This window comes from Sus scrofa, chromosome 1 (genome assembly GCF_000003025.6).
Source record: "Sus scrofa isolate TJ Tabasco breed Duroc chromosome 1, Sscrofa11.1, whole genome shotgun sequence".
Lineage (NCBI taxonomy): Eukaryota > Metazoa > Chordata > Mammalia > Artiodactyla > Suidae > Sus > Sus scrofa.
In genome coordinates, this window is record NC_010443.5 from 31855589 (window position 1) to 31879232 (window position 23644).

The 23644-nt window shown below is 37.2% G+C and overlaps 1 protein-coding gene across 3 annotated transcripts in view; it reads right to left on the minus strand.

Annotated features, from left to right (window-relative positions):
• The window catches only part of ENPP3 (ectonucleotide pyrophosphatase/phosphodiesterase 3), a 73438-nt gene continuing 53385 nt past the window's right edge, over positions 3592-23644 (minus strand). Inside the window, exons 20-24 of one of the 3 annotated variants that reach the window (XM_021087960.1) lie at positions 16745-16880; positions 14239-14316; positions 13187-13319; positions 10823-10979; positions 3592-4623 (exon numbers count right to left, since the gene is read on the minus strand). In XM_021087960.1, coding sequence (XP_020943619.1) covers positions 4453-4623; positions 10823-10979; positions 13187-13319; positions 14239-14316; positions 16745-16880 — 675 coding nt within the window. In that variant the 3' untranslated portion in view covers positions 3592-4452. Of the gene's footprint in view, positions 4624-10822; positions 10980-13186; positions 13320-14238; positions 14317-16744; positions 16881-23644 lie in introns of those variants that run through there. The other 2 variants (XM_021087953.1, XR_002342887.1) reach the window with 2 other exon arrangements.

Below are 23644 nucleotides of genomic sequence, written 5' to 3' on the forward strand. Positions count from 1 at the left end.
TTTCAATACAGGCAGAACACTAATAAAGGTAGAATGAATAATGGCAGTTTTTAAAATCACCCTTTTGCAACTGCTGCAGTAAAAACTGAATCAGGGTAGAATTATTAATGGATGCTGAAAACAGTAAGTGAAAATTTAATGGAAAACAGGATATTTATAAGGTCTCAAGTACTCCCCGCCATAACTTCAAAATTATAAAGAGAAAAATACTATCTTTGCAGAAGAGACGTCTGGTGAACATCAACTTAACCAAGTGACCAAATTTGGCATCAATAATAATGGTGAAATTGAACATCTTGTGCTTCTCGACATGAACGACGGAGGACACAGTATCACTGATGTCGTGTCCTACACAAATGCAGAACATGGATCCTATCATAAGGAAATGTCAGACTAGCCCAAATTGAGTCTGCAAAATAAATGAACTCCTCCAAAGGTCAACATTATTTGGTAAAGACTGAGGAATTGTTGGGAGTTCCCGTCATGGCTCAGTGGTTAATGAATCCGACTAGAAACCATGAGGTTGTGGGTTCGATCCCTGGCCTTGCTCAGTGGGTTAAGGATCCAGCATTGCCGTGAGCTGTGATGTAGGTTGCAGACGCCGCTCGGATCCCGCGTTGCTGTGGTTGTGGTGTAGGCCGGCGGCCGCAGCTCCAATTCAATCCCTAGCCTGGGAACCTCCATATGCCACGGGAGTGGCCCTAGAAATGGCAAAAAGACAAAAAAAAAAAAAAAAAAGACTGAGGAATTGTTGTACCAAAAGGGAAAGAAAAATTAATGCAATGCATGCATTCTGCTTTGTGTCTCAGAAAATAAAATGTAACGGAAATTCCTGAAAATGAGAAAAAATCAAATTTGATCAGGAAATTAAATGGCATTGGATCAACATCAAACTTCCTGACTGCGGTTGTGCGAGTTAATGTCCTCGAAGTTAGGAGATACACACGGAAGCATTGTGGGGTGAATGGGCATGACCACAGCATTCTCTCAGGAAGCTCAGGGGCAAAAATAAAGATGTACATAAATATACATACTGAGAATTTTAACAGTTAGTAAAGATGGGTGAAGGTAATAGAGAGCTCTTTATACTGTTCTTATAACTTTTCTGTATCTTTGAAATTCTTTCTATATATATATATTACATATAAAAATATATATATGTATTTTTATGGCCACACCTGCAGCATATCAAAGTACCTGGGCTAAGGGTAGAGTCAGAGCTGCAGCTGCTGGTCTATACCACAGCCATAGCAACATCAGATCTGAGCTGTATCTGTGACCCAATGCCAGATCCTTAGCCCACTGAGCAAGCCTGGGGATCGAACCCACATCCTCACAGACTATGTCAGGTTTTTCACCTGCTGAGCCGCAGTGGACACTCCTAAATAAATAGTTTTTCATTTATTGTTTACAATAACTTTATCATTTATGTTTTAAGATTTTTAAAATACAAGCTCATTACAAAAAATAGGCCACATACTGAAAATTATAAAGTAGTAATTGTAAATCCCCTGTAATTCCAGGACCTGTTAAATACTTGATGTCCTTCTTTTAGAATGCTTTTATACAGGCATATTTCTTTCTAATGGGATAGTGATTATACAAAAAGTTACATTATACAATCTCTATGTAAAAATATGTAATTTTAATTTTTCTCTGACTAAAATTTTTATTTCTATGTTGAGCACCTATTTGATCTGATACAGAAGGCAATGTGGTTGCTTTCAGAGAAACTCGGAAGCAATAAAGACACCCAGAGTTAAACTCAGTTTGAGGGGGGTGGATGGGTCACTTTGCTGTATAACAGAAATTAAAGAAACAATGTAAATCAACTATACTTTAATTTTAAAAAGTAAAGTAAAAAAAAGTCAGGAGTTCTCATTCTGGTTCAGAGGTTAACAAACCTGACTAGCATCCATAAGGATTTGGTTTCGATCCCTGGCCTTGCTCAGTGGGTTAAGGATCTGGCATTGCTGTGAGCTATGGTGTAAGCTGTAGATGTGGCTGGGATCCTGTGTTGCTGTGGCTGCGATGTAGGCTGGTGGCTACAGCTCCAACTGGATCCCTAGCCTGGAAACCTCCATGTGCTGAGGATGCGGCCCTAAAAAGACCAAAAAAAAAAAAAAAAAAAAAAGTCATAAACTCTCTAAAACGATATGGAAAAATATGAACATTGTCAGGTTAAGTGAAGAAGTGGAATATAAAATTATTCATCTACCATGATTATAACTGTTAAATATGTTGAATATTCACAGGGCATAAACAAACATTAAAAGCTAAAAAAACAACTCAGTTCAGGCCTGTAACCATTCTTCGCTTTTCTCCTCCCACAGTAGAGTCTAAATTCTGGGTGGATTTGTCTAGTTTCCAAGCCACAGTAGGGCAGGGGACCATTGACTAGGGGAATTCTGTCTGTAAACAGGGCATCAACACTTTTGCCACATAGCTGGAAATAGTGTCCAATTTTTGTCTTGTCTTTCCCCTTCTCTGTATTGCACTTTTTTTTTTTTTTTTTTTTTTTGGTCTTTTTAGGGCGCATCCAAGTCACATGGAAGTTCCCAAGCTAGAAGCTGATTTGGAGCTGTAGCTGCTGGCCTACGTCACAGCCACAGCAATGCCAGAAGCAAGCCGCGTCTGTGACCTACACTGCAACTCAGGCAACGTCAGATCCTTAACCCACTGAACAAGGCCAGGGATATGGATACTAGTCAGGGTGGTTACCTCTGAGCCACGACAGGAACTCCTATATTGTACATTTTAAAATGAATCCTGTAAGTAGAATAAAAAAAAAAAAATCCAATGGCCCTAAACTAACCTTTAAATTAGTTGTAATTAATGATTCAAAGTCCCAATAGAAATTGTTTTTTTGAAGCTCTGATCACAAGATTTTTTTTTTATCACCAGTAAAGCGTCTGTCCCCTGGATGAACTGGTCTTTGTGTCCGAAATGAATCTGGAATATTGCCAGTCAGCCAATCTAAATGTCTGACCAAAGGTATTGTTCCTCAAATAAGTACTGGGATCGTTTTGCTTAATAAACACATTTTGAAAGATTAAAGAGAGACATACAAAGATAATTTTGTTTTAAATTTTAGGCAACTCCAAAGGTCAAAAAGTAAAAATTTTATCTCCGTCCGTTAGTATTAATTCCTCCCTCTCTCCACACTGTCTTTATTATATAAATCAAGTTATTCACAAACCATAGCCCATAGGCCACCTCTATGCTGCCATTTGTTTTCATAAAGAAAGTTTTATTGGAACAGTTACTTCATTTATCTGTTATCTGTGACTACTTTCTTGATGGAATGGCAGAAGTTGAGTAGTTGCAACAGAGACTGTATGGCCTAAAAAAGTTGAATATCCAGCACTTTCTAGAAAAAATTTGTTAGCCCCTAAAACATGAGAGCCTGTTATACATGCTATTGACTGCGTTCATTTAACAATAGCCAGACAGTCAATATGTAAATCGACTTCTTTCTTTATAGAAGTGAAATAGCATTACTTTGCTCATAATGCCATAATTTGCTCAACCAGTCTTTTATGTAGTTTTCTGGTCTCTGCAAAAGTTTTATAAATGAAATTACTTAAATGAAGGTAATGTGTATTTTTTATTTTAATAAATACTGCCTGACTGCCAAGATTAAAAAATTTGATAACAAAACTGACATAGAATTGATTCAATTCAAAAGTGAGATCTACTTCTCTTGTTCTCCCTTTTGTTTCAATAATGCTGGGTAGAAAAAATACAGCCAAGGTTTACAAACGAGATGATAAATATAATAAGGAAGGTATAGGAGTTCCCGTTGTGGTTCAATGCATTAAGAACCCAACTAGTTTTTTTCTCAAAATTCTCTATCAGATTTTACTATAATCATACAATACAGAACTTGTAAAAACTTCAGCTGAGTAGTTTTGTGAAGTCATGTGTGTGTTCATTTTTTAGATACTTTGTATTTTCTTAAACTTGGTAATTGTGTATTTCTTTATCATTTAAAAATATACTATTTTTTTCAAAATAATAAAAAAAAAAAAGAACCCAACTAGTATCCATGAGGATGTGGGTTTGATCCCTGGACTTGCTCAGTGGGTTAGGTATCCAGCTGGGGCCTAGGTCACGGATGCTCTTCGGTTCCATCGTTCCGGGTTGCTGTGGGTGTGGTTAGTCTAGAGGCTGCGGGTCTGATTGGACGCCTAGTCCGTGAATTTCCATATGCCTCAGGTGTAGCCCTTAAAAGAAAAAAAGAAAGAAAAAAAAAAAAAGAAAGGTATAACATAGCATAACCTTTGTGCAAAAAAAATGGAGCTATTGTCATAGAAATGGAAAAGAGAAGAAAATAATGAAAATTATGCAACATGACTTTTAGAAGATTTAAGGAAAAATAGAAAAATTTATTTTATATTCTTCAACAGAAAAAATCATTTACATTTTTCCAAAATTGTTTTATATATTAAGTTAAATAATGGTTTCAAACGTGGGTAAATATGTCTTTAGTTGCAAAATTTCAGAGACAGGCTGTACTTTTTCCTGATAAAAGTCAAGTCCAGTAAGAAGTTCCACGTCACGGACCCGGGCAGCGTGTGCGTGGAATCTCTCTTCAACCCAAAGAGCCTCTGATTTATCCTCCTGAAAAAGAAAAAACAAAAGACTTTTTCTCTGGAGTAAGATTTTTCACTAACAGAAAGATCTTTTACCACTCAGAAAGTCCTTATTCGTGTGTGTGTTACTGAGATATAACTGACATATACAAAAGTTTCAAGTGGACCACATAATGGTGTCATATCTGTTCCTGAGGTTTTTACTGCCTTAAATCTTAATTTGATACAGCTAAGTTTTGCTGTTTATTAAAAGAAAAAAGTACAAAGTATACTATAACAAATACAGATCATCATCAAGTCATAGAGGTTAGCTATTTTTATATGTACTTCAGATACAAATTTTTTTTAAATGAAGTATTAGAGATGAAGTTCCCCGATCTTCCTCTACTCAGAGCTAATCATTATCATGAGTCAATCTGAATCCAGTCTGTTTTCAGACTTTCACTGCACAGCAATAACTAGCGTTGATTTACGTTTTCAAATGGATATACACGATGTCAGTCGTAATCTATACTTGCTTTTCCATTCAATATCATGTGCATAATCTATCCATAGTGAAATACCTAGATCTAGTTAAGTCAGTTGTTATTAGCGTGGTTTGTGGTAGCACATTTTATTTTTTTCATTGCCATGTTGGTTGTAGTTTGGACATTATAAATAATAGTATAATGAGGAGATTGGCCCATGTCTTCTGTGTTCAAGAACATGAGCTTCTAAGATATATAAATGGAATTGCTGGGTCATAGAGTACATGTCACTTTACCAGATAGTAAACCAAGCACTCTTCAAAACGTTTATATCAATTTACACTTCCATTGGCAGTGGAGGATAATACCCACTTCCTCACATGCTTGCTAAACTATAGTGTGAAATAATGGTTTTCCCTGTTTAAATTTGATTACCCTGAGTATTATTATCTTTTCAAATAATTAGTGGCCCTTTTAATTTTAACAGACTTTTAACTATATATAAAAATAGTAGTGAAAAATAGTAAATAAATACTACAGTAAAAATGTTTACCTATATATACTATATATATGTAAATATAAGTTTAATAGTTTAGAGCCATGGATTTCTTCAAAATTCCTCATTAATTATTAGTTTTCTGATAGTTATATGATATTGTTAAATTTCCAGTTAACTTTTTTAAAAGTAAGAAAGTGTATAGGTTTGTTTAGTAGATGGGTCTGCTTTAATAACTTTCAGTTAACTTCAGCATACATATACTGGTTTGCTTTTCTTTAAAATATACAAGATTAAAATAGGCAGCTACTATTTGAGACAGAGGAAGTATAAAAGGAAATCAAGCACTGTTGGTTTTGAACCTCTAAAGTACTTCTCCATGTGATATTGGTGAGATGAATTAATATTTTTTAAATAAATATTCAGTGTACTAATTTTAACTCATATTTCCAATGGGAATCAAATTCAGTCTTTTTTCCCCTGCCTTCACTATTTCAAATTTTAGCAGCACTGAACATTTTCGATGATTTTTTTCATAAACTTTTCTCCCATTTGGATTTTATTACTCTATATTTTCTCCTGGCTTATCTGGTATCTATCTGAATGTTTAGAATGTTTAGACTGAACACCTGACAGTCTTCATTTTAAAAAACTGCAATGAAATGGAGTTCCCTGGTGGCTCAGTGGGTTACACATCTGGCATTGTCACTGTGGTGGCTCTGGTTACAGCTGTGATGGAGATTCCATCTCTGGCCTGGAACTTCCATGTGCCATGGGTTCAGCCAAAAAAAAAAAGGAATGAAATGATTTTAAAATAGAACACATAATTATATTGAAGCAGGGGTGATACCCAAGCTGTTTCATAGCAGCTAGTTCACTGGTACCAAGCAATCTGAATAGCAGCAGCCAGCCACAGACAACTACTCTAGCTGTACCAGTGCATCCCAGGAGAATAGAAGCCTTGCATACAGTTTTTATGAGCCATGTTTAAATATATGCTTTTGACTCTATACATATACATGTGTATATATTTGTGTGCATGTGTATATATATTTGATTATATATGTATTCGACCTGTAAAATAAATACAAGTATTATGTACACCCAAATATAATTCAATTTTTCAGTTTTTTGAGGAAACATCAGTTTAAGTATTTCTCCCCCCTAACCACTTTCTTATTCTCTTCCTTCTTCACTTACAGTCTGGTTTATTGTTGCCATGATGCTAATTAAACCATTTTGACAGGGGTGACCTAACTGAGCAGATTTTTTGTGGACCTTTCACTTAGTTGTTCACCCCAAGGTTCTGAAAGTTCCTTCTTTGTCTTTTGCAGCCCTGCTGACTTGTTTGATGACACCTTCTTCTTGCTCAATTGCCTTTAGTTTTTTACATCCAAGAAGAATAGACATGTCCCTTAATATGATCTTTAGATTTCTTCTTTTCACTTTCTTCCCTTGGGCAATTTTATTTCACTTCCATGATTTAATACCACATCTATCTCTGCAGTTCTGTTCCCTTCCAAGATCCATATCTGTGCAATATACACCTATTCTATTTACAGTACAATTGTATACCCCAATTGCTTTTCCAATACACACTAATTTTGAATAATGATAGTCACTCGGACCCATGGCAACATTCTCATTTATTTGACAGGCAATTTCACAATACAAAGTTGAGGGAAAAAAGGAAAAGGAAGAGGAAGGAAGAAAGATGGAAGAGCAAGAGAAGAAAGAAAATAGATAAGGAAATAAGGATCTAGTTTCCTAAATCAAGTGAGAGGTGTTGTTGGGAATATACCATTTCTACAATTGGTGTCAGTTCCCTCAAACCTCTTAAGGTGTGAGTACCTCCCCATCCTTGGTGATTAGAATATTTAAAGATGCAGAATTTTCATACAATATAACCCTTAAAGCAAGCCAGCTATTTCATCGAGTGCTTGAAGCACAATGACCTGTTCTAAGGCTGGTTTCTCAATCTGAAGACCATCAACAGCAAATTTATCCTTCCCCAAAACAACTGATGTCTTTTATATTTCTTGGCCAGTCATGCCCAAATTTTCAGTCACTTTTGACTCCATTATCTTGTCTCTTCTATCCCTCGTATCTAAACGACAGTCACATATTATTAACTCTACAATCTCTCTCTCTCTTTTTTTTTTTTTTTTTTTTTTTGCTTTTTAGGGCCATACCCATGGCATATAGAAGTTCCCAGGCTAGGGGTCAAATCAGAGCTGCAGCTGCCACCCCACACCACAGTTTATGCCACATCCTCAACCCACTGAGCAGGACCAGGGATTGAACTGGAGTCCTGATGGATGGGTTTGTTACCAATGAACCACAGTGGGAACTCCCGATCTCTCTTTCATACTCATTATGTCTCCTGGTGATCTTTATAGAGGTCATATCCTTATCACCATACCGCCAATTCCTTAAAATCTTGGAATATGTCCCATTCATTAGCAACCACATCTTATTCATTAGAGGTGATGCCCTATTTACTTGGAGGTTGTCTCTACTTTGAATGTTCGGGGAAAGCTTCCTATGATTAGTACTTTACCTTGAAGTGTAAGCAGAATTTTTAGCAGGTTGAAAAGAAGGGAATTCTAGAGGAGAAAAGAACATGAGCAATGATGTGTAGGCAGGGAAAATCAAGAGGTATTCAAGACATTTTAAGAGCCTCAGTTGTCCTGGAACTTGGGTCTGCAAAGTCAATTGAGGATAAATTGTGAAGAGCCTTAAGTATAGGCTGGGAGATTTTTGTTTGTTTGCATTTTTATTCAAGGTTAACAATCAAACTTTTGGGATATGAAACTATGTCCTCATGAAGGCAAAGAGCTTGGTAGTGGTACACAGAGGTGAAGGGGAGGAGGACAGGAGACAGTGAAACTACCTATCAGAAGTCCTGATAGAAGGCAGTCTGAGCCCAGACCAGGGTTAGAAAATAGATTCTTTGTTTCACACCCATTCTAATCCACACATAATGGCTACCCAGCACCTCTATATAAAGAACTAATTATTCCTGATTCAGTGGAAAACAGCACCACACTGAATTAATCACCAATGTCTGCTGCTAAAAGAGGAAGTGAAGAAAGATGGCTTACCCTTGTCTGGACTAGAAAACTTCTGACAAGAATCAACTATGCAACATCTCCTGATAGCTTTTTGTTTGGAAAATCTTCCTCATTTTAGGGCTATGAGTGACCCACTGCTTAACCTCTAACCTTTGCCCTCCCTCTTTATTCACTGAAGGTGACTGAAACACTCAAGTCTAAATCCTATCTTTGAGACGCAGCGAAAATGTTGCTCTCCTTACCGGGAAGTATTTATTTCTCCTTTGAAATCCCACAACAATTTTATCTGTCCCTCCTTGTGTCATTTATTCTTCCTTCTTTTATTTTACCAGGTTTCTAAGTGCTAGACTCTGAGCCTTTTTGGTTAGAATTCATGTCTGTTGTATCTGTGCATCACCCATAGTCCACAGTATGGTGAAGGCAGTTTGTGTTGAACACCTGAAAGAATAGTGATGAACCCCAACCTGGCCTAGAACCTAAACTTTAATTCCCATCTCTAACAGCCCATGGGATTTTCCATGTGAATGGTCATTTCTACAAGCCAGATGTGCCTGAACTTAATTTTCCTACCTACCTGCCAAAACAGTTCTCATTCCTAACTCCCCTCTTTCTTTTTCCTAATTACTCACTTGTAAAATCTCTGATCCAGCTTTCAGACTCCCTTTTCTTTGGCTCTTGCATCCAGGCAGTTACTGAGTCCTCTTCCCTTCTTCACTCCCTCCCTCCTAATCCTCTCAATCTGCTTAAAATTCTGCCCTTCCTTAAGGGTGATTTTTGCAACCTTTATTGATTGATTATTCCAGCCAAATGTGTTTTGAATTTGAAATACTAAATCCTTATAATGACATTTGGCAATCAATCTTAACTTTATAATGTCTCTTTTTAACATAATTTTAAAAATAATTCTTATGTGATCAACTGACGCATTGATGTGTCAAATCGCATTTATATATCAAAGTTATATGTGAACCCCTTGAGAGCAGAGACAATGTATTCCTCCTTGGTGCATTCCAAACAGTTTCTATCATGAGACACTGTACTTAAAAGGTATATAATACATTTGTTGAATGACTTGAGTAAAACCCAATTACAAGAATACATATTTTTTCCATAAAGAACTGTATGAGGAGTCCCTTTGTGGCACAGCAGGTTGATCCAGTTGCTACTGTGGTGCAGGTTCAATCCCTAGTCAGGGGAACTTTCATATGCCATGGGTGTAGCTAAAAAAAAAAAAAAAAAAAGAACATATATGAAGGTGAAATAACTATATGCATATAATTTGTCTTGATACAAAAGATTTTGAGGTGGCCTATTTCATGGTGTTAAAAAAGGAATGTTACGTGAATTAATTCACTTTGTAAATATGTGTATGTGTGTGTATGTGTGTGATCCTATCCAATCCAACATAGATAGACAGATATATATATTTTCAGACTCATGTTTCAAGATGATGAAATTGTTACATTTACATATTTATTTAATAAATATTAATTTGTGCCAACATTGGGATGGAGTCTTAAAGTTTTTTTGTCCAGAATAAAAAGATTAATAAGATATAATCCCTTCCTTTGTTAGTGAAAGTGAATAAAATGTATCTAAATAAAATACATGACACGCATATATAAACACATGTTCATGTAAGCATATGCGTGTTCAAACTGACTGTTTTTTTTTAATGGCTGCACCTTCAGCATAATGAAGTTCCCAGGCCAGGGACTGAATTTGAGCAGCAGCTGCAACCTGCTCCACAGCTGCAGCAACACCAGATCTTTAACCCACCGCGGGGGGCCGGGGATCAAACCTGTACCTCTGTATCAACCTGAGCCACTGCAGTTGGATTCTTATCAGAACTCCTAAACTGATATTAATTCCATAGAGATCAGCATTCTAAGGAAAAGTTCAAAAATGAAGTTATATTTAGTACAACTCTAGCCCATGAAACACCTAAAAAATATTCTGCAGTCAGAGTCAGCATTTTTTTTCTTTTGGCCGTGCCCATAGCATGTGGAAGTTCCTGGGGCCAAGGACCGAACTTGCACCACAGCAGTGACCTAAGCCGATGTAGTGACAACACTAGATCCTTAATCCACTGTGCCACAAGAGAACTCCCAGGGCCACTTTTATGAAAACCCAGATGAGCTTTGACTGATCATTTTCTCAGGCCCGGGGCCAATCCAGGAGCATACTCACAGGGCAGCTCTCCACATTGGTAGGTCGGTGAGGGATGACAAAAGGTAGGACATCCAGCCACCCAGGGCAGTCTTCAGGGGTTTGGCTCTTATTTTTACAACTGGTCAACACCACAAAGTAGTGTGTTGGGATGGGAACACTCGTGTTGACTACATATCTAAAAACATAATTGAAAAGATTTGACTTTATTATACTTTTGCTTCTGAAGATTATACATACCTTTATATATTTTAAAAGAAATGTCAAGGTAAAATTAGAGTAAAAGAAAGTAAATAAATAGAAAATACAAAATCCTGTTATCATACATTTTTAAACTACAGTGAATCAGAAGAAGCGAGATTTATAGAAGCCCATGCTTGGTCATTTTAACATCATGGGAAAATATTAAAATACAAAGAAAAGCAGGGCGTAATAGTCTACCTCCTGTGTTTCCTGGTTTTGTTGACTTCATATTTCACAGTGACATTTACCACTAAAGCAGCGCCTGCACATGAAGAAGCTGGGATTCCAACTCTATCTGCACACTTCTACAAGATGTTTGGATGTGTATCATCCTCTAATATTCTATGCATTTCTAAGTTTTCTCAAGTGATCCTGTGCTACCAGCTTCACAGTATAGATGGGGATAAAACCATACAGCTGATATGACAGTCCTCCAGTCTCAGATAACAAACATAAAAGTTCTAAGTGCGAAGTAAAGGTAAGCTATTAGTATGAATCCACTAAAAGGAATATGAGCTGGTATAAGTAGTACCATATTACTGTGATTTAGAATCAGAGCTAGACTGTCTGGGTTCATGTTCTGGTTTTACCAGTTAGCTATGGAACCTAGACAAGCTGCTTAACGCCCCTGTGCTTCAGTTTCCTTTTCCAAAAGGAACTAGTAGAATTTATCATGGGGATCTTTTCTGGATTAAACGAGGTATACCTAAGTACATAGATGTGTACTTAGCAAGGAATAAAGTGCTATCAAGGTGTTTGCTAGGATAATTTAACAGTGAAAGACAGGATCAACAAACACTAAGATAAGGATAAGGCAAACAAAATTTAAAAGGTCACACACTTAGTGGTCATAAATGTTATTTTATGTAGGTGTAGGTAGAAATTATTGCTTTACATAATCTAGGCATAGACAGTGCAATAGTTTAGTTTGGCCCTTCATCCAATTCGATAATAAAAATAATGGACAACATTTCTAAAACTCTCTATTCCTGGAGTTCCCATTGTGGCTCAGCAGGTTAAGAACTGACTAGTATCCATGAGGATTCAGGTTCAATCCCTGGCCCAGCTCAGTGGGCTAAGGATCCAGCATTGCCATAAGCTATGGTGTAGGTCATAGACATGGCTCAGATCTGACATTGCTGTGGCTGTGGTGTAGGCCAGCAGCTGCAGCTCTGATTCAACCCCTAGCCTGGGAACTTCCATATGCTGCAGGTGCAGCCCTAAAAAGAATAAAATAAAATAAAATAAGACACAAAAATTCCTGCCTCGTGCAGCCACAAAAATTTTTTTAAAGTAAAAAAAAAAAAGCAAAACAACTCTCTATTCCTGTGTGCTACATTCAAGGTAATTCTTAGCAACCCATTATGACCAGGTTTAGTACAAAGATGTACAGTTTAGAAGGACTAGTTTTCTACAACAAGGCTATACTGTCTCCTAGGAGACATTTTTATGAATCATCCACTATCCAAAATATTGTACAATATTTTGAATAATCACGTCTTGACTTTTTTAATTTATTGCTGAATTGGTTCTATATTTATTGATAGCACAGTGTATCTTCCTTACCTCCTTAACCTCTACAAAATCACATTTTCCCTTCCCCATTAGTTTAGAAATTTTCCAAATAAAAATGTTGCTAAACGTTTCCTAGACATTTTTTTCTTTGCCTGTTTCAAACATTTGTCATATAAAATTTTTGCTAAATGTTTAGGTAGACTACTTGAAAATAGAAAAAACAATTACATCTCTGTATCAGAGTTCCTGTAGTGGCTCAGCAGTGACAAACCCAACTAGAACCTATCTAGTATCCATGAGGACACAGGTTCAATTCCTGGCCTTGCTCAGTGGGTTAAGGTTCCAGCATTGCCATGAGCTGCAGTATAAGTTGCAGATGCGGCTTGGATCTTGCTGTGGCTGTGGCCTAGGCTGGCAGCTACAGCTCCACTTCAACCCCTAGACTGGGAAATTCCATATGCTGCGGGTATAGCCCTAACAAAACAATAAATAAATTTTTAAAAATTACATTTCTATATAAATATGTTAGATAATATTTAGAATAAACTTTAATTTAAAATATTGAAATTTCCCCTTATGATACTCTATTGGTAAATCAAAAAGTCCATTTGGTTTCAAATTACTTACTCAGTAATTTCATCTGGAGCATCAAAATGACCGTCATAATTATAATCAAATACTGGTCCACTAACCACATTGACTCCATTCCTTTCCATGGCATAGTTTATAAGAAGAACATGGTGGAAGTAATCCCACATTTCTAAAAATAAAAGAATAAGGTGTTAAAAAAAAAAAACAAACCCTGCCTCTATTGAACACGGAAGCATTTTCTATTGTAAACAGGTACACTGAAATTAGCAACCAATTCCTTTTTTTTTTTTTTTTTTTTTTTTTTTTTTTTTTTTTTTGGTCTTTTTGCCATTTCTTGGGCCGCTCCTGTGGCATATGGAGGTTCCCAGGCTAGGGGTTGAATCGGAGCTGTAGCTGCCAGCCTACACCAGAGCCACAGCAATGAGGAATCCGAGCCGCGTCTGCGAACCACACCACAGCTCAGGCAACGCCGGATCCTTAACCCACTGAGCAAGGGCAGGGATCGAACCCACAACCTCATGGTTCCTACTTGGATTCATTAACCACTGCGCCACGACAGGAACTCCTAGCAACCAATTCTGCTTCAATACTTGTTAGTCGTCATTGAGTAATTCTGCAAAACAGTCTATGCCACAAAAATAAACAGCCACATCCATGATAGCTTTTTGTTGTTGATGTAGTTGCAGTCTTGAAATTACAGCTAAATACGTCTCCAAATGCCTCCCTGGGGCTTTGCTTTGGGGACAGTGAGTATTGAAAAATGGTCAGAACACATACCCTAATTATGACTGCAGGGACAAACATTTTTCATCTCCTTATGGTGAGTATCAGCGAATTTTGTTTTGTGACTAGCTCTTTACAGTAAAATTAGGATTAAAAGAATTATCAAAACTCTAGCAGCAAGTCACCCACAGTTGAAGTAAGTGGGAAAGAATTTATGTCAGAGATCCCTCCTGTTTCTATATTTAAAATATGAGAACAAAATGACTCAATAACAGGAACAAATTGCAATAAAATATGTGTCTAGTTCAGAAGTTCAAGGAGTCACTTAAGGTATTTAAAAACTAATAGTCTAAGTATATACTTACTTTTGAATGCTTCATACATAGGGACCAAATTACTTGTAATTAAAGCATCATATTGACTATCAGAAGTTCTGTTGTTGGCTGCAAAACAAATGAATTTTATTAAACCCAGCTACAAGAAAAATGTGACATTCTACATAATAGGCTCACTATGATTGCATATTAATGTAAATTTATTAACACAGGCAACACAAGGACACCAAGCACTCCCCAGTAGAAGGATAATGCAGGAAGTTTTAAGCATTTGATACCTGTAGTGGGTTGGTGACCCTCAAGAATATCTGTCCAAGTCCTCACCCCCATTGCTTCTGAATGTGATAGGTAGGGAAATAGTGTCTTTGCAGGTGTAAAGGTTTTGAGATGTGATTATCCTGGACTTAGGGTGGGCTCTCAATCCACCGACTGGTTTCCTTATAAGAAGAGGGAGGATTGAAAAAAAGGAGAGACTCAGGGGAGAAGGCCTTTGGAAGATGGAGACAGAGGTTGGGGTGATGCAGATACAGCAGCTCTAGTGAAGCAACACCTGCAGCCCCAGATGCTGGAAGAAGTAAAGAAGGACCCTCCCCTAGATTCTCTCCTTCAAAGGGACCGTGGCCCAGTCAACACCCTGATTTCAGACTTCTGGCCTCTAGAACTTTGAGAGAATAAACTTCTGTTTTTTTTTAGGCCATCAAGTTTGTGGGTAATTTGTTACAGCAGTTTCTAGGAAACAAACATAACACTGATAGGGAAGCATCGTTACTGAATATACATAAAATAATAATGCTATGAAAAATAATTCTTACAAAACAAAAAGTTTTCTTAAGAAAGCACATTTTAGACTTCCTTTGGGGCTCACAAAATAATGACGTGGTGCTGTTTCTACAGTGGCTGTGCCTCGATCCCTGGCTCAGGGGCTTCCATATGTCACAGGTACAGCCACTTAAGAGAAAAGAGAAAAAAAGAAAGTGAGTTTTAACTCAGTGAAGACTGCTGACAACACCACAAAGGACTGGTTTGGCGGGCTCATGGAAGTGCCATCTTGTACCGTGCATGCTGAGCGTGTGTGCCCTGGAACAAATCTACTGGTTGGAACCTCAGTTCCACTGCCCACCAGCTGACCCACTTGGACAAAATGCTTTGTCCCTCTGTGCCTCATGCGTCTCATGGCAGCTATCTTATTGAAATATTAGGAGGATTTAAATTGCTGCAAGCCTAGAGATGTTAGTTATAATGCTTTTTATATTTAAGCTACATTTGTTTGGCTACCTTAACTAATACTCCAATGAAAGGCCAATGTGTGGGCACCAAAAAGCAAAGAAAAGCAAGATTTTTTTTTCCCCTTAAAATTTCATATGCTGTTCATGTCCTCATATCCTCTGCTGGCCTTTTCTATTCTTAAACTAAACTCTGAAAGTTGGAAAAGTCAATAAATGTAACATTATCTTCTTTCCAGAGAAAAATAAGAATTTGCCTGTAACGGAACTGCTATCAGAATCTGTAATGGAGAGTTAGAAGGAAGTTTCATTCTATCCTTATAATTCTTGGAGACAAGCTGTTTAGTTCTTCATTACATTTTCTTGTTAAGGCAAACATTTACCAATCAACCAATATCTTAGGGTGTTATAGAAATAATTTTACATGCCAATTAAAAATGTTTTGTTAACAAAATGTTGCAACTATTTAAGGTTTATCCTAGGGTTTACATAAATTTGGTACAACTCTAATTATCTCTAGCTATTGTAATAAGATATATCAGTTTATTATCCCAGTTCTCTTAGATGTTTTACTTTAATATGCTACTTGTTTTCATTAAGCCTTTTTTTCCCACTACAAATTTCAGACTCTCTAAATTATAAATCTCTAAATTGATCTCTTTGATCATGGTTTCCAGAAAAATGAAGCCAAATATCTGAAGATACCCATTCCCAGAAGCTGAAAATTATTGGAAATCTCATGGGTAAATTAAAGAAATGACAATTCCTGTTGAACAGAGAAGAGATTTGAGTTTTAGAAAAATCACACTGGCTTTTGTATGTTCCCAAGAGAGAGGTTTTCTGAAAAAAAAATTTTTTTTAAGTTCATTCAGCTGCTTAATCCACAATTTAAAGTTGCTGGTTCATAAAGTGAGAGGCCCAAATTCCAGCCTGATTTATCGTCACAGGTACAGCTGCATTCGAGAAGAAAGCCTTAGCTTGGCCAGTCACCAGAAAAAAAAAAAAATGTTTTTTTAGACGCTTGTGTCCCTCTCCAAAGAATCTTCGGTTTTAAAATTAAACTTAAACCTGCCGAACTCTCTGAACATCTGGGCCAGATTAGAACTGATGTGTGGTTCCCAGAGCAAAATTTATTAGTCTCTATTATAGCTGTTGCCCTACTCCAGGCCAGCCCATAACCACTGGAAGCCTCCTGGACAGCTAGTTTAGCCCAAGCAGGTCGTTTTGGTGGGGAGCATATGTTTAAGGCACATGCCCACATCCAGCTGATGAGAGTTTTCTAAGCAGCTGCTCTAAAAAAGAGTTATACAAACCAGGAGGGTAGAGGAAGCCGTGGGTGATATTCTTGTCTGCTAAATAGAAGGAACAATTTTGGCTCTCAGAAGGAGCAACCCTGACATCAGCCCGCAGACAGTCTGGGACAGTGGGAGGAAGAGGCGATGTGTCTCCCTGTTGAAAGAGAGAAGAAGAAAAAAAAATGACGCCCACATTGTGGCTCACCCATCGCCTTATATGGTTTGTCGCTTCCCTAGAATGTTTTTCATTTGACCGTTTCCTATTTTCTTAGTGAATCAGGTCTACACAAGCAATGGAAATGGATGTCTTCAGCAATGTTTTCTTCTGTGGTTCCCTTCTGGTTAGGGACATGGGAAGGGCAAATCAAATACACCTTGGAAAGGAATATTTGCAGAATAAAACCTAAATTGAGGGCAGAGGAACAGTGGGAGCTGCTACTGCTAAAAACCAAAACCCTTTTCAGGATCTTAATTTTAGGTGGTGATATTTGCTGCACTTGCAAATAAAAATTGAAAATAAAATATAAACAACTTATTTTTAAAATATTGATATCCTTCAGTTGAGCAAGAAATTCTAATTAACTTAGATTAACTCAAAGAAGCTAGAATTGTATAAATTAACTCATTTCGGGACTTTAATAAATTTGTAGCTATGCTGTATTCATCATGAATATAGGAATATATTTTTATTTTCTTTGCAACTTTTTTTTTTTTTTTTTTTTTTTTTTTTTGCTATTTCTTGGGCCGCTCCCGCGGCATATGGAGGTTCCCAGGCTAGGGATCGAATCGGAGCTGTAGCCACTGGCCTACACGAGAGCCACAGCAACGCCAGATCTGAGCCACGTCTGCAACCTACACCACAGCTCACGGCAACACCGGATCGTTAACCCACTGAGCAAGAGCAGGGACCGAACCCGCTACCTCATGGTTCCTAGTCGGATTCGTTAACCACTGCGTCACGACGGGAACTCCCTTCTTTGCAACTTTAAAGACTAAGACAATAATTTATTTATTAGCAATCATCCTATAAATGTGGAATTTTTAAGGTAATACAGTATTATATGATCATATTTTGATTAGCACGCAGTCACAAGTATATAAACGTTTTGCTATTCATTTAATTTTTTCAGAGATTTTGATTTATATGCCCTCTACTGCCCACAATGTATATAGTCCTTGACAAAATTATTTTATAATTTATTTGAAAAATTAAATTAAATTAGAATGTTCTCCCTCTATTTACTACATTATACTAAAAGCAAAATTAGCTATGGTGGTCTAAAACATATGTGGGAATCATTTTAGAATATATGCATGCATCAAAGCATCACATTATATACCTTACACTTACATAATGTTATGTGTCAATTATATCTCAATAAAGCTGAGTGAAAAGAAACAAAACATACAAGAGCAATTCACAAAGGAAAAGGCAACGTATACTGCATACTATATCCATAGGCAGGAGAGCCCCACCATGAGGTATAGGACAGGCAGAAGTTGAAGATGAGGGGAAAGACAAGGAGAGAATGTATCCCTAACATACAGCAACATGCCAGTTGGAAAACACTATATAAAAGTTGAATAAATTTCTCAACTGACTGCCACACAAATATTTACCTCTGCTCCCTTCTGGGATCCCCTTAAAAGAACAGTAATGATGAAGACATATAAGACATGAAAAGAAATTTTTAGAAGCTGAAAGTCAGATAAACATGTTTGTTTACTACGGTAACCTTGACTTGGTAAACCAGTAAACACTGGTTGGGAGACTACAGTTGGGAAAAACCCAAAGAAGCTGATTCCTATTGTAGAACAGCAAAAAGCGTAAAACTTGGAGTCTCCTAAAGACAGGGGGTATGTGTACAGTTGGAAAGAAGAGGAGAGGTTGAAAGTCTGTAAATGAAGCCAGATAATTTATTCACTGGAGAGGCTGAACCAGAGGAACAGCAAACCACATTGAAAGCAATAGAATCAAATTAAAAACCTATATACTGAAAGGTAAGATTCCCTCCAGTCTCATCGCCTGCCCCCATGTAGCCTATAATCCTGTACTTTGATTCCGATGAGACGTCTTTTCTTCGGAAAACAAACCAGCCTGAAATGAAAACTAGATACTTACTATTGGAAGTCCCCAACAAAATGTCTGGTTCTTGTCCTGATTAACTATCAGGAAGCCTATCAAGCTGGCAAGGCCCAGCCACGTAGCCTAGTGCCTCTCCCTTAAAATATGAGCTGACAGCGAAGGACCACCAGATATTTCTTGGGCTTGGGGAGAGAAATTGAGAAGATAAAGAGACAATGCAGAGAGCAGAAGAAAACTCACTTCTCAGAGAGATGAGAGTATGTATGACATCCATAAAGAAAGAGCAGAAAAGAGAAAGAGATAACAGAAAGAGCTCTTAGGTTTATTTATTTATTTATTTGTTTATTTATTTATTTATTTATTGCTTTTTAGGGCCACACCCATGGCATATGGACGTTCCCAAGCTAGGGGTCTAATCAGAGTTATAGCTGCTAGCCTATGCCACAGCCACAGCAATGAGGGATCCAAGCTGCATCTGCGACCTATACCACAGCTCATGGCAACATCAGATCCTTAACCCACTGAACAAGGCCAGGGACCGAACCCACAACCTCATGGTTCCTAGTTGGATTTCTTTCAGCTGCACCACAATGGGAACTCCGAGCTCTTAGATTTAAAAATATGACAGCAGAAATTAGATAGTCAATGAGATCTAGAAGATGAATTTGCAGATATTGCTCAAGAAGCAGAATTAAAGACAAGAGATGGGGAAAGGGAACATATAAAAACATTAGAAGTCTATGATATCACTTACATGTGGAATAAAACTGTGTTCCAAATAAACACATCCAAAGAACAGAGATAGACTTACACACATAGAGAATAAAATTGCTGTTGCCAAGGGGGAGGGGGAAGGGAGAGGGATAGCCTGGGAGTTTGGGGTTAGTAGATGCAAAGTATTACACTTAGAATAGATAAGCAATGAAGTCATACTGTATAGCACAGGGAACTATAACCAGTCTCTTAGCATAGACCATGATGGAAGAAAATATAAGAAAGGGAATGTGTATATACCAGGTCTCTGTGCTGTACAGCAGAAATTGACACAACATTGTAACTCAACTATACAAAAAGAAAAAAAGCATTAGTCTAGTACTCTATTCATTTTGAAGAAAAATTGCATCTAAAATTCTAAAGCTAAACCATCAATTAAGCATATCGACAGAATAAAAACATCTTGAGATGCACAAAATCTCAGATATGTCTCTTCCCTAATTCCTTTTTCTTAGGAAACTCCTCAGTCATATAGTCACCAAAACAAGGAGCAGACCAAGAAAGATGAAGACATTTGTGTTAGATGCAGTGGATTAGCTCTCACCATTTATTTCACTCTCCTTCTGGTGGCAGATACTAGAAATCTTATTGCTTATATTATTATTGCTTAGAATTGCTTATATTTTTTCAAAAACATATAGTGAACAGTTCTGAACGGCCCGGTTTCTTCACTTGGCATTAAAGGGGCACATAAAAATGTTGTTAAGTGGGAGAATCAGAAAGGTTGACTGATGACCGAATCAGCCCTATAGACACCCAGCATATTGTCTGTTGAGGTTTCCTACCACCCAGTATTTGACTTGAAGAAATATATGATATACACATAAAAGTAGCTGTAGATGCACTTTCCATAATGTAAGGAAAGTGAAATGACTATATTTAATACTTGAAATCATAAAAATGTTAAGGAAGAAAGTTTATTATAATCTTTACTGAGCCTGCAGCCATGGAAGTTGTGCTCAAGCGATTTAATTGGGTGAAATGTTCACTACTTTTCTCGAAGTGGTGCAGACCTGGGGCTGGGGGAAAAGGGCCAGAATGGCCCTTACTTTAGTCAGAAAGTACTTAAAAAAAAAAAGTTACACATTTTCGGCTAATTGAAAATCTTAAGATGTGTTTCTTACATGTCAAACCTGAACCTCCAAATATAAGTGCATCAAGACTGGGAAAGACAGATGTGGCCTCCTTTATAAAGGAGAGATCATGCAGTAAGCAGCCTTCTAGAAGGATGAAGGGAAGCTGTGGTTCTATCATTTCTGAATCTTGGGCTCCTGAGAGAAGGCACAGGGAACCACCACCTTATCACTACGCCCTGCGCCACTACCTCCCCTCCCCCCACGGTTTTCATCCTATTATCCTTTCAGAGTTCCTTAGAATTTTTTAAGCCAGAGGATAGAAAGGCAGGAAAACAATAAATAGAACCCAAGCACTCAGATAAAATCTGAACTCCCTCGCTCTCAAAATTCTTCAAGGGAAGCAGACAATGAGCACAGACAGGAAAGTGAGATGCTTTCATTTCTAGTCTGGCATGGAAACAAAATAGAACTTGAACAAGGGATAAAATTATTTTTATTGACATTATAGACTCTCCTTACCTGTAGGCTGACTGCCAAAGCTAAAACTTCTTTTCTTGAAGACTGGATAATTATGATCTTGCCTTATGGTAAGGATAATGGCTATACACATTTTAAATTATTTTTCTACTCATGGGACTTTTTTCTATAGGGAAATATATTTCTTATAGTTCAAAAAAGCTTATGCAATAAACAATAAAGTCCCTAGTTTTTAAAGACTCACAAAACATGACTGGTCATAATTTATAATATCAGAGCTAACAAGCTTTTGAAACAAAAAAAGACGTTGTAAAACTTTAGATATGGGAAATGTATATACATATGTATATAGAGAGGGAGATATTTTTCAAAATGTATTACATTTTCTTCTCTGAAAAGCCCTTTCACTTCATATTCAACTCCTGAAGAATATATGCTAAGTAATAATTGTAATTCTTGCTATTATTTTTAATTTGTCACCAAGCAACAGAAAAAACAATTCCCATCTTCCTACTGAGAAGGCCCACAAGCAATACCCTTATACCATCTGATCAACCTTAATGGTTTTGAAACAAATGCTGTAGGACCATGATTTCAAATCACAGCTACTTCTCCAGAACTCTTCTGAGATAATAACAACAGCAATCAGAAAACCCACCAAAACCACAGGAAAACAAAAGCTCCCTAAAATTTAAAGACACAAGCCAATTGGGTCCATGTTCCAAAAAGTGCTTATTTAAAGTCTGATTTTTCAAACACAGAGCTGATTTACAACATTTTTATGTGAATCTCAAAACATCCTCGTATGTAATTTTCTTGAACCACAACATACTAACAGTAATTTCTGAATTAGAAAGCAGAAAATTGCTAGAATTCCATCCTGTCACGTGGAAGGAGAAATACACAAGCAGCTCTGTGGGATCAGTGAAAGGACAGGAACTTTTGGTAACAAAGAAGCTAGTTTTAAAACAATAACAAAAAAGAATTGTACTAAACTCCTCGTCTGAGCCCACTTAAAATCTCTCTGCCTTTGGTTTCCGCTAAAGCTCATATAAATTCAGGAATGCAAGACAGCAAGGGAAAGTATTAAAAACAAACATTCCCCTTAACTCCGCATAATCTCTGGTACCTGGACTTTTCAAATAGAGATCTGAATACTCAAACTGGCCTTGAATATACTGTCCTTCTCAAAAACAAAAAGGAAATAGAAATTATTTTAAGAAATAAGTAATTTCACACTACTGTTTCATAATATGCTTCCTAGCATGCTGAAGAAAATCAGACAACTGAACATTCTGCATATTATAGAAGCGATGTTACCATTAACCATACATATGAATGCAGGTAACTGTTTGTAAAATATTTGTCCACATTGGTAAACGACGTTAGTGCTCTCCTACCACTGAACACAGTTAGGCTATTGTCAGCAACAGAGTTGGCTTTCAGAACACACAAAGCTTTAGTTAGTAGTGGGAAAATATACTTATTTTTTTTCCCAAAATTCTGAATTGGAACAAGAAGAGTAAATAAACTGGATACAACCAATCACTTCTTTCCCATAAAAGGAAAGGAATAACTATACCCTTAGCAAGAACAGTAACAAGTAGGGGGGTGTCATCAGAATCTTTGCATCTAAAAATACTAAGATTTCCTCTACAAATACAGCTTCCTGATTATTTATTTACCCTGGTTGGAAGTACTGCTTTGTCTTTAGTTCTTTAAAAATAGTGGTTGGGGAGTTTCCGTAGTGGCTCAACAGTTAACTAACCTGACTAGTGTCCATGGGAACGCAGATTCAATCCCTGGCCTTGCCCTGAGCTGTGGTGTAGGTTGCAGATGTGGCTCAGATCCTGTGTTGCTGTGGCTGTGGCTGTGGTGTAGGCCGGCAGCTACAGCTCTGATTGGACCCCTAGTTTGCGCCCTTCCACATGCCATGGGTGCGGCCCTAAAAAGAGAAAAAAAAAAAAAATAGTGGTTGTAATTAATTTATCCAGTGCATTCATCCAATAAGCATTTAACTGGGCAGCTCCCTTGCGCTAAATAAAACCATTCCTGCCATTCAGGAGTGTTTGGGCTGATTTTTGACAGACTTCAATTTTGCTTTAATTTTTATTTCCCAGACTGCTATTGAAATTCAATTACTTGACTCATTTCCTTAGCCCATTTATTAACTAAGATGCCTATCATTCTCTTGTTTACTGGTAGAAATGTATTAGCTATTCTGGATCCCAATTGCTATTCTGTACACTCATCACTTGTTTCTTACATGCAATGCAGGTACACTGTCCCAACCATAACTTTTTTTTGCCACACATTAATGTTGGTGCAGAAAATTAATCAATTTCCTCTGTACTTTTGCTATTGTTGTTATTCTCTGTCCTAAGAAATCCTTCTCTATCCTAAGGTCAGAAAGATATAACAAAGGAAAATATCAATTTGCTGTTCACATTTAGGTCTATAAATTCACTTGCGATTTTATTTGGAATACAAATAAAAGAAGGAACC